This window comes from Mobula hypostoma, chromosome 26 (genome assembly GCF_963921235.1).
Source record: "Mobula hypostoma chromosome 26, sMobHyp1.1, whole genome shotgun sequence".
In the NCBI taxonomy this organism is placed as follows: domain Eukaryota; kingdom Metazoa; phylum Chordata; class Chondrichthyes; order Myliobatiformes; family Myliobatidae; genus Mobula; species Mobula hypostoma.
The window spans coordinates 22501405-22513890 of NC_086122.1; the positions used below are offsets into that span (position 1 = coordinate 22501405).

At 45.7% G+C, this 12486-nt stretch overlaps 1 protein-coding gene across 1 annotated transcript; it reads right to left on the reverse strand.

The window, feature by feature from the left end:
• Positions 1-1133: 1133 nt before the first annotated feature.
• Positions 1134-12218, reverse strand: LOC134338264 (interferon alpha-inducible protein 27-like protein 2). The gene is made up of 5 exons (XM_063033982.1): positions 12118-12218; positions 7528-7609; positions 5528-5568; positions 2708-2848; positions 1134-1268 (listed from the first exon to the last, which is right to left on the reverse strand). Exons 3-5 carry the CDS (start codon positions 5565-5567, stop codon positions 1189-1191), a joined length of 261 nt encoding a protein of 86 aa, XP_062890052.1. The 5' UTR covers position 5568; positions 7528-7609; positions 12118-12218; the 3' UTR covers positions 1134-1188.
• Between the last annotated feature and the right edge of the window lie 268 nt (positions 12219-12486).

The following is a 12486-nucleotide window of genomic DNA, read 5'->3' on the forward strand; positions in this document are numbered from 1 at the left end:
GAAGGTTGCTAGTTTGAGCCTCAGCTGAGGCAGCGTGTTGTGTCCTTGAGCAAGACACATAACCACAGATTGCTCTGCGACGACACCGACGTAGGCTGAGAGAATGTTTCACTGAACACCTACGCTCTGTCCGCCAGAGAAAGCAGGATCTCCCAGTGGCCACACATTTTAATTCCATGTCCCATTCCCATTCTGATATGTCTATCCACTGCCGTCTCTACTGTCAAGATGAAGCCACACTCAGGCTGGAGGAATATCATCTTATATTCCGTCTGGGTAGCATCCAACCTAATGGTATGAACATTGACTTCCCCAACTTCCGTTAATGCCCCTCCTCCCCTTCGTACCCCATCCCTTATTATTTTTTCCCCTTTTTTCTCTCCCTCTGTCCCTCTCACTATAACTCACCTGCCCTCCATCCTCTGAGCTCCCCTCCCCCTTACTTTCTCCCTCGGCTTCCCATCCTATAATCCTCTCCCTTGTATCCCTTTTGCCAATCAACTTTCCAGCTCTTGGCTCCATCCCTCCCCTTCCTGTCTTCTCCTATAATTTCCGATCTCCCCCCACCTTTCAAATCTCTAACTATCTCTTCTTTCAGTTAGTCCTGACAAAGGGTCTCGGCCCGAAACGTAGTCTGTACCTCTTCCTATAGGTGCTGCCTGGTCTGCTGCGTTCACCAGCATTTTTTGTGTGTGTTGCTTGAACATACCTCCTGAAATACTTTTTCTTTGCAACCAGCAATGAAAACAGAGGAGTGCCCCCAAAGAATGAATGACAGTTAAAACCTTAGAACACCAAGGTCCCCCCTATCTCCCCTCCCTCCTGTGTGCACGTGGCAGCAACAATCTCCCTCCCCCAACCAAAAAAGAAAGCATCGGCACCCAAAACCGAGCACTCAAGCATGCAGCAAAGCAACAGCAAAGACACAGATTTGCAGTACCCCAAAGACTACTCGTTCACCTGGTATTCGACATACCACAGGCTCTCTCTCTCTCTCCCTAATAAGGGAGAAAGAGGTGTCTCCGTTTCACTGTGAGAGGGGAGACATAACAAATGATTTGCTGGTTTAATAATAACCAATTACTGATAATGCAAGTTTAATTAACTTTCAATTACAGATTTTTTGCATGTTCAGAATTTAGGAAAGATTGTCATTTGTTTTAAGCTTTCTCAAGGCAATTCTTCTCTTCAGAGCCCTAACATTGCACCAACCACAGCAGCTGCAGTCACCAAGGCTGCTTTAGCAGCAGTAGACAGTCCTGCTGCTCCTATAAAGGAAAAAACACAATTATTAATAAATTATAAACAATCTGAGACATTCTGAAGTTATTAAAAATCAACACTTTATTCTAAGCTCCTTAGCTGCAATTCATGGAACAAATTTTCCCCATGATAGAGCTATCAAAAATAAGGGATAGGTTTCGGAAGAGAGGGTGAAGTTTTTAAAGTGAGCTTACAAAGAAAGTTTGAGAGTGTTTGATATCTACAACCTACTGCTAGAAGAGGTGTTGGAGTAAGAATCAATCACTATGTTAAGAGACATTCAGACGGACAGGTAAAGATAATTTCATCCAGATGTTAAAAGGTTATGAATTACAACTCAATGAACCAGTGATGGAAAACAAGGACGTAGTGGATGCCTCACTGCTTATTGCCCCTCAAGAAAATGCTCAATAATGTGGGCAAATGGGGTTACTGGAGATGGGGAACCAACTTTCTTCTCCCAATTCAAAATCAAAACCCAACCTTAATCCCTCCCATAGAAACGTTGAGACTTAGAGTTATAATCATGTTCCCAAAGTGTTTCCCATTAACATGTTCATCATCTGCCTAGTTTCATTTCCCATGGAAAGGACAAATACTGATCTGTCCTTAGCAGGGCTCTGTACATACACTAAGTGGCCACTTTATTAGATAACTCCTATACCCAATAAAGTGGCTACAGAGTGTAAGTTCATGGTCTTCTGCTGCTGCAGCCCATTCGCGTCAAGGTTTGACATGTTGTGCATTCATGTGTGGTTATTTGAACTACTGTCACTTTCCTGTCAGCTTGAACCAGTCTGGCCATTATCCTCTGAATTAACGAGGTATTTTCACCCACAGAACTGCTGCTCACTGGACCACTTTTGCAGCAGCAGTGGCTCTGTAGTCACAAATGATTCAGCTTGTCTTCTCAACCAATAAAAGATCATCTACGTTCAGTTATATCTGTCACTGATCTGTGCAAATCACCTGATCCGACCCATTGTAGAGCACAGGAGAGCAAGGGAAGACTTATAGCCGTATACAAAGTTATGAGGGTATAGATAGGGTGAATGCTTGCACGATTTTTCCCTGCTGCTTCAGATATACTAGAACTAGACGTGATAGGGTGAAAGGTGAACTATTTAAAAGGGTAATCGGAGGAGGAACTTCTTCACTCTGAGAATGATGTATGTGTGGAAGAAGCTGTCAGTAAAATGGTAGATGCTAGTTCAATTCTAACATTTAAGAGAAGTTTGGATAGGTACATAGATGAGAAGGGTATGGAGGCCTGTGGTCTTGATGCGGTTTGATTGGATTAGCAGAAAACCAGTTTCGCATGGACTAGATGGGTTGAAGAGCATGTTTCTGTGCTGTGGTATTCTATGCCTATCAAGGCAAAATGTCAGTATGAAAGATTTAAGGAAGTTTGTGAAATTCTCATTGGTTTATCAGTCAACATTACCAACGGTTCCAGCTGCAACACCTCCTCCATTGGCCACAGCAGCCACGCTCATCATTTTTGCTGCAATGGTACCAGCCGCTATTCCAGTACTTGTGAAGCCCACTGCCCCCAGAATCAGAGGGAGTGCAGCAACTGCAGCCACTAAAAGAGGAAACAGCTCCATTTGAACAGAGTGCATCCAAACAGGAACTTTAATACACTAAACAAAAAACATACAGGCACTTGTACAACATTATTTCTATGAAAGGTATAGACAAGCAATTTAACACTGGGTCAGACAGCTCTTCATTATTCACCTGGGTGTTATTTGAATGTGGTTAGATCCATAATGTGGTTGGCATAAAGCTGAGGGGTACACTACAAACAGTATCCAATACCTCAGCTCACTACCTGAAGGACTCCCTCCCTGGACTCTGTACTCCCCTCAATGGGACATGTTCAGATAAGTAATGAGAGACTGTGTAGTGTGGAGATACTGAGGAGACATTGACACACTCCCCGAGCAACAGCTGGGGAAACAAAATCAAATTAGTGTCACAGAGTCATACACAACCTCTATGTCCCAAAGAGTCCATGCTGACCATCACGCACCCACTTAACATTAATCCCGTTTTATTTTTGTCACATGACCCTAGACTCCTCCTAGATTTTACTACTCACCCACACACTAGAGGCAATCTACAGCAGCCAATTAATCAACCAACTTCTGTGATTTTGGAAGCTACAGTTGCATCCAGAGAAAATCCACGCCAACAGAGGGACAACATGCAAACCCCAGTTAGGAGTTCAGGACTTGAACCCCACATCGTGCCCAAACTTTCAGAATTGCTCTTGCTAACTATTTTGAGGGTGGCATAGTCGGGTGGTGGTTACCCCAATTGCTTTACATTGCCACCTGTAAGATGGGGGTTCGATTCCTGCTACTGTAAATCAGGTGTTTGTGCGTTCACCCCATGACCGTGTAAGTTTATTCTGTGTTCTCCAGTTTCCGCCCACATTCCAAAATTGTACAGTTACAGTTACTAAGTTGTGGGCACAGCATGTTGGCTTTGGAAGCGTGGCAAATCTTCCAGGCTGCCCAGCACGATTCTCACTGATTTTATTTGACACAGAATGGCACATTTCTCTGTATGTTTCGATGTTTGTCTGACAAACAATACTAATGTTAATCTTGGTTATGCCAGCTCTTCTAAAAGAATTTTTCATGCAGGTTAGGTTGAGTTTTGTCATCTCTTCCACATTTTTTTTTATCATGACCAACAGAACATCCCTCAACACCTTTCATTATTGCCCAACTATAACCCGTTGTGGTGTCCTAAACTCCTCATGCTCTCTCCTAGCCACAGTCCCAAAATGAGACTGAGAAATTGTAACTTCCTGGGCCCTCACTCAGCCAGTAGCCTCTTGTCACTTGGAGATCCAGGAGCCCCAGAAATTATGCCTGATCTTGGTTTTGTATTCTACTCTGCAATACTTAAATTATGCACTGTTACGTACCCCGTAACTGAGTTGCCAAACCAGCAGAAATGGATCACTCAGTTGGAGTCTGGATTACTAGAACTAAGAAAGTTTTATTAAAGAAACAAGCAACACAGTACTCTAATCAAAAGGATAATGAATGCAACAGTTCAGCAATGATAAACATACATGTACACAGAATTAAGATAACAGGATCAATCAAGCTCTATCGTTGTCTAGGGGTAAATGACCAGTTTCAAAGTGACGCAAAGTTCAGTTCAATTTAGTTCAGTTCAGTTCACAGTAATCGCTGCTGTGGCGATGGACAGTGGCGGGGGGGGGGAGGAGAGAGAGAGCAAAACGAATGAATATTCAAAACGGCTTCCACACAGACCTTCACAGTCAGCTTTCGGGCGCGTCCTTTGTGATGTCATCTGAGGTCACCGACCGTGACCCCTCCGTTTCCAGATACGATCGTTTCTCTGCGGTGAACCCAGCACCCAGGCAAGGGTGGACACACACCAGGTTCCCGCTGATCGTGCCTTTCCACCCTGTGCGTCTATGGCTCGATACTTCCCACCGACTTGTGAGAGACGCACCGCTTCCAGGGTCTTGTTACCTTGGGTGTTGTGTGTGTCCTGCCTTAGCGAACCTGTCCCTTTTTATCCCCCTGCTGGGGTATCGCCTGTCCATCACTTCAATTATCTCTCTCTCTCCTGAAGACAAGTGGCAGACCAACTGCTGATTCCACTGGTGCCAGCCCAGGCCAGCTACATCTTAATCTATGTGTATTCTTGTCACAGCACGCAAACACAAGGAAATCTGCAGATGCTGGAATTTCAAGCCACACACATAAAGGTCCTGACGAAGGGTCTCGGGCTGGAACGTCGACTGTACCTCTTCCTAGAGATGCTGCCTGGCCTGCTGCGTTCACCAGCAACCTTTATGTGTGTTGCTTAAATTATACACTTTACTTTGTTTATCAGTGCGCAATTCATTTGTAGATTTAATTCTTACTTTCCTAAGTTATTGTGTGTAAGGTGCACTACTGTGCTTTAAACCCTGGTCCGGAGAAAGATTGTCTCATTTGATGGTGCAGTCAAACGTCAATAAATTTGACTTGACTGCTGTGAGAAGCTGCATCTGCCAACATTGGTTAAGGAGTTTCAACTCCGAGCAACCAGTGAAGGAACAGCCGTGGTTCAGTAATTATGAAGGACTCTGCCCATCTACTCAAGCTCCAACTAGAAATAAGAGGGTCTCCATGCTGTCCTGTGTCACTGCTCAGTGCAATTTAGCTGATCCAACCCAACAATGACCACTCCCACACTATTAGCACACTGACACACTGATTTCACTCACTGGCTCCAGTTCCTGCCCCCAACAGCAGCCGGAAACTCATTCTGTAAGTAGAAATATAACGTGTTTTACAACAAATATTTTGTTTTGAAGTTGCATGAGATACATACATTGAGGTGCTGCGTCATTGTCATGTTATGACTCACAATATGGGCCTACCACAAACAGCGATGGGCTCACAAATATAAGGAGTGTATACGTTCAGCACGACACTGAGACACAGGCCCTGTAAAGGCACACATACACGTACCTACCACCCCATGAGCCCCTGCATCCAGCACATCATTCTCCACAACTCCCGCCATCTTCACAGGATCCAACCACCGAGCACATTTTTTCAATTCCCCACCCCAACTTTTTGCTTTCCTCAGGAATCGCTCTCTCTCTCTCTCTGATTCTCTTTGTCCATTCGTCCCTCCCCACTAATTCTCCCCTTACACTTATCCCCGCAAGCAGTGTAAGTGCTATACATGGCCATTCACCCCCTTCCTCACCTCTGCCACCCACAGTCCATCTAGGTGAGGCAACACTTCACCTGTGAACCCTTTGGCTTGGGGGACATCTTTGACGGGCAGCTTCACTCCATCTGCAACAAGCAGCATTTCCTGGTGCCCAACCCTTTTAATTCCAATCCTCACTTCCTTTCCAACATGTCGGCCCATGGCCTCCTCTGCTGCCACAATGAGGCCACTCTCGGGTTGGGGGAGCAACACCTCATGTTCTGTCTGAGTAGCCTCCAACCTTTTGGCATGAACATTGATTTCCGGTATTTTCTCCCATTCCCCTCCCCTTCCATTCCCACTCTGGTTTCCCTCTTAACTCTTCTCCTTACCTTCCTGCCCTTCCTCCTTCCCATGGGCCACTCTCCTCTCCTATCAGATTCCTTCTTCTTGAGCCCTTTACCTTTTCCACCTATCACCTCGCAGATTCTTACTTCATAGCACTCCCGCCGTCTAGCTTGCACTCCTTCCACTCCCCGCAGCTTCTTATTCTGGCTTCATCCCCCTTCCTTTCCAGTCCTGACGAAGGGTCTCGGCCTAAGAAGTTGACTATTTATTCCCTTCCATAGATGCTGCTGGCCCAGGCTGATCCCAAAACTTGACCGCTCCTGCAGGTCAATCACATGGGTGAATGATGGATTTCGGTCCTGAAACCAGTTGTTTGCCCTGTGTAAGGGGATGTACCTGAGGGAATGCAAAGGGACACACTGAAACTTGGTGCAGCCTGTGACTCTGTGGAAAGACCACAAGACCTTGACTCCACCTTTTTCCTAGAACCCTGAAGTCCACCACGTGTTGGAGCGTGGCCAAGTGGTTAAGGCATCGGCCTAGTGATCTGAAGGTCGCTAGTTCGAGCCTCAGCTGAGGCAGCATGTTGTGTCCTTGAGCAAGGCACACATTGCTCTGGGATGACACCGACGCAGGCTGAGAGAATGTTTCACTGAACACCTACGCTCTGTTCGCCAGAGAAAGCAGGATCTCCCAGTGGTCACACATTTTAATTCCACGTCCCATTCCCATTCTGATATGTCTATCCACTGCCGCCTCTGCTGTCAAGATGAAGCTGCACTCAGGCTGGAGGAACAACATCTTATATTCCAAACTGGGTAGCTTCCAACCTGATGGCATGAACATTGACTTCTCAAACTTCCGTTAATGCCCCTCCTCCCCTTCGTACCCCATCCCTTATTTATTTATTATTTATTCCCCCCCCCCCTTTTCTTTCTCTCTTTTTTCTCCCTCTGTCCCTCTCACTATAGTTCCTTGCCTGCCCTCCATCCTCTGGGCTCCCCTCCCCCTTTCTTTCTCCCTAAGCTTCCCATCCCATGACCCTCTCCCTTCTCCAGCCTTGTATCCCTTTTGCCAATCAACTTTCCAGCTCTTGGCTCCATCCCTCCCCCTCCAACAGGAACTACTCAGTTCCTCCAGCATTTTGTGTCATCCTGTACTTACATTCTCTTTGATAGAAAGCAATGAGAGAATTCAAAAGTTGAGAGAACTCACGTTCAATTTCAAATTTGAAAGGTGACGTGTCCAGCAGTGGATCAGTAGTGAATCTCTAATACTGCAGCTCCCGTCCAAGAACCTGGTGGAGTGGGATAAGAATCTATAACTTACTGTCTCGGCCTTGACTAACACCTCCCAGTCATAACCTCAGGACCCCAAGACTCCCCCTCATCAGGTACGTATGAAAATTATACTTTGCAACATGCGTTTACACTTTTACTGTGGCACGGTTATTTTAACATAGAAATACCTGACCTGCTGAGTTCCTCCAGGTCACGTTATTTTCTCGCTGCTGCCATCAGGTAGAAGGTACAAAGGCCTCAGGACTCGTGTTAGCGGATTCAAGAATAGTTACTACCGCTCAAGCTATCAGGCTCTTGAAAAGAAGGGGATAACGACACTACCTTACCCATCATTGAAATGTTCCTACCACCAATGATCTCACTTTCAAGGACTCTTTATCTCATGTTCTTCTTATTTAATTGCTATTTATTTATATTTGCATTTGTGCAGTTTGTTATCTTCTGCATTCTGGTTGATCATTCATTTATCTTGTTACAGTTACTATTCTATAGTTTTGTTGAGTTCCGCACACAGGAAAATGAATCACAGGGTTGTAGATGACGGCATATATATACTTTGATAATAAAATCCTTGAACTTTAAAGGGCATCTGTTAGTCTTGCGAGACCATGGATCTGTGCTTGGAAAGTCTTCACTCTCTAGGGCGCAGGCCTGGGCAAGGTTGTATGGAAGACCAGCAGTTGCCCATGCTGCAAGTCTCCCCTCTCCACAACACCAATGTTGTCCAAGGGAAGGGCATTAGGACCCGGTGTCGTCGCAGAGCAATGTGTGATTAAGTGCTTTGCTCAAGGACACAACACATTCCCTCGGCTGGGACTCGAACTCACAACCTTCAGGTAGCTAGTCCAATGCCTTAACCACTTGGCCACGTGCCCACACACTTTGAAGGGATCCTACCAATAAACATATCTTTACCTGCCCTCCCCACCGCTTTCCATCGTGCTCGCTACCACCATGATTTCCTTATCCATTCACCCTCCCCACTAATTCCTTACCCCCTCCACACACATAAACCTGCCAATTCATTTCAACCTTCACCTCCATTCAGGGCCCCTAACAGTCCTTCCAAGTGAGGCAACACTTCACTTGCAAATCAACTGGGGTTGTCTACTGAGTCCAGAGCTCCTGATACCGCCTCCTCTACATCGTTGAGAGCTGTCATAAATTGGTGTTGCTTCACACCATCATCTCCTCCTCAAAACTAATCAGCAAACTCTAAGACCTGGACCTCAATACCCACTTTTGCAATTGGATCCTGGATTTCCTCACTTGTAGACACCCATTAGTTCAGTTTGGCAAACACATCTCCTCTGCAATCTCCATCAGCACAGTAGCACCGCAGGGATGTGTGCTTAGCCCCCCGCTCTACTCACTTTACACTTATGACTGTGTGGCCAAGTACAGCTCTGACACCACATACAAGTTTGCTGATGACACCACAGTTGTGGGCTGTATCAAAGGGGGTGATGAAACAACACACAGGAGGGAGATTGAAAACTTGCCTGAGTGGTGTAATAGCAACCTCTCACTCAGTGACCCATTGTAGGGCTTCAGGAGAGGGAAACCAGAGGTCCATGAGCCAGTAATCCTTGGTGGATCAGAGGAGGACAGGGTCAGTAATTTTAAATTCCTGGCTGTCACTATCTCAGAGGACCTACCTTCAACCCATCATATAAAAAGTTATTGGGAAGAAAGCACAACAACTCCTCTGCCTCCTCAGGAGTCTGCAGAGGTTTGACATGCCGTCAATAACCTTGACAAACTTCCTTGGATGTGTGGTGGAAAGTGTGCTGACTGGCTGCATTGCGGCCAGGGATGGGAACACCGATGTCTCGGTGTGGAAAATCCTACAAAAGATAGTGGATTCTGCCCAGTACATCATGGGTAAAACCCCTCCCGTCCATTGAACACATCTACATGAAAGGTTGCTGTAGAAAAGCAGCATCCCTCATCAAAGATCCTCACCCGCCTCCCCCCCAGGCCAACCTCTCTTCTCAGATAGAAGGTACAGGAGCCTCAGGACTCGCACCATCAGGGTCAAGAACAGCAACTACCCCTCAACCATCTGGCTCTTGAACAAATGGGGATAGCTGCACTCATTTAAGGAAATGATGGTTCTGGAGGCCAAGCTGTTGGGTATACTTGAAACCGATATTGATAGGTTCTTGACAAGTCAGGGCATCAAATGTCACGGAGAGAAGGCCGAGAGAACAATGGAGCTGAGAGGGATAATTAGCCATGACACAATGCAGACATTCCACCTCTCCCAGAAGTTCTGGGAGTCTCCCGCAGATTGATAGCAGCTCCCTGATGCAGGGAGATTACATACAATATCCCGGAAATTGACTTTTTTTGGGAGAGAGAGAGAGAGAGGGAGCGTGAGAGTGAGCATCCTGATTGGTCTCTCTTCGTGCTAAGTAGACCAATCAGTTTTCTTTGTGGGCGGGCTTTACAGTCGACCTCAAAAATAATGACAGTGTTGCTTGCTGCACTATTGCAACAGTGACTTATCTGTTGCCCATGGTGGGTTAAAATGTAAAAGACATGTTGAGGTGAGTTTAACAGGTGTCATTAGCATAGCTAACATTATTTAAACTAGCTGGCTAGCTGCTAAAGAGCTACTCTATTGATGTCCTACGTGATGAGGCCAAACTCCCTGTACGTAGAACATAGAATAGTACAGCACAGTACAGGTCCTTCGGCCCACAATGTTGTGCCGACCCTCAAACCCTACCTCCCATATAAACCCCCACCTTAAATTCCTCCATACAGCTGTCTAGCAGTCTCTTAAATTTCACTAGTGTATCTGCCTCCACCACTGACTCAGGCAGTGCATTCCACGCACCAACCACTCTGAGTAAAAATCCTTCCTCTAATATCCCCCGTGAACTTCCCACCCCCTACCTTAAAGCGACGTCCTCTTGTATTGAGCAGTGGTGCCCTGGGGAAGAGGTGCTGGCTGTCCACTCTATTTATTCTTCTTAATCTCTTGTATACCTCTATCATGTCTCCTCTCATCCTCCTTCTCTCCAAAGAGTAAAACCCTAGCTCCCTTAATCTCTGATCCACCCACAGAGACTCTGTAGACAACCCTTCATGACTTCCTCCTTTTCTGCAGCCGTGACACTATGTCTGATCAACAGTGCCACGCCCCCATCTCTTTTGCCTCCCTCCCTGTCCTTTCTGAAGCATCTAAAGCTTGGCACTTGAAGAGGCCATTCCTACCCCTGCACCATCCAAGTCTCTGTAATGGCCACAACATCATAGCTCCAAGTCCTGATCCACGCTCTAAGCTGATCCACTTTATTCATAATACTCCTCGAATTAAAATAAACACATCTCAAACCATCGGTCTGAGCGCATCTCTTCTCTATCACCTGCCTATCCTCCCTTTTGCACAATTCAGTCTGGTGATTTTATTAACTTACATGAAGAAAAATATCAAGGTTGGAAGCCGATGAACTCAAAGAGGAAGATGCACAGTTGTTGAAGGGACAGATGAATTGTCAGGGTGCAGTAACTGGTAGAGCAACTACCTCAAAACTGCAATAAATTAGTTCTGACACTGCCCTTCTGCCTACGACTGCATGGGCTTCCTTCAGGTGCTCTGGTTTACTCACATATCCCGTAAGATATAGGTACAGATTAAGTCATTTGGTCTGTCTGCCATTTAATCATGGCTGATTTTCATTTGAAACCCATTCTTCCCAAAATTCTTACCACCCTTACCAATCAAGAACCTGTCAGTCTCTCCCTTAAATATGCCCAATGGCTTAGCTCCACCAACCTCTGTGGCAACAAATTCCACAGATTCCTCACTCTCTTGCTGAAAAGATACCTTTTCATCTGAGATTTAAGAGGATATTCCTTCATTCTGAGGTTGTGTGCATGGATTGTAAGCTCTTCTACGAATGGAAACAACCTCTCCGCATCCTGTCTAGTCCCTTCAGTCTCCGATAGGTTTCAATGAGATCCTCCACCTCCCTCCCCCATCGTCCTTCAGAGTTCCATCAAGTCTGGCCCCAGACATGTCAAATCCAAAAGCTGTGTGGGTTCTTTACTCTAACTGGCCACTGTAAATAGACCCTGGGCAGTAAAATCTAAGGGGAGGGGAGTTGAGAGAATATGGACAGAATAAATGAGATTAATGTAGGATTAATGTAAATTGGTGCCTGATGACCTACATTACCCATTTCTTTGTTGTTCCATTTTGTGATTTCATGAAGAATCTGAAGGAAAAAGCAATGAAGACATCTGATAGAGATGATTTTAAATAAGGGGCAAAATGAGTGGAATAAGATGGTATGTTCAAAAGTGGAGGAAATGGCGGAGGATTTTATTATAAGATGCTACATAGTTTTCAAATATTGCATTGGAGACTCTAGAGTAAATGGATAGGAAGTCAAGTTCAAATATTTGAGGTTATGCTTTCAAGGTAAAATGGGGGAAGTTTTAAGAGAATATGGGGTGAAGCAAGTTTCTTTACACAGAAAATGGTTGATACCTGGAATGGGTTACCTGCCGCTCCTAAACATCGACTGCTCCTGCAGGTCAATCTCTTGGGTGAATGATGGCCTTCAGTCATGCTGAGACTTGTTGTTTGCCCTGTGTAAGGAGATGTACATGAGGGAATGCAAGGGGACACACTGAAACTTGGTGCAGCCCATGACTCTGGGGAAAGACCACCCAACAGCGTTCTACCTCCATTGGCCATTGCGGGGTTGGACCCTGTGTTACATTCTCTCAAGAATGTTACTGATGCATTGTTTAAGGAGAACAGGCAGTGTAATAAGAAACTAGGTTCAGGCCCATTGTTTGCAACATGGGGCAAGTAAAACCTCACTTGCTCATGCAGTGTGTGCAGTTCGATTTT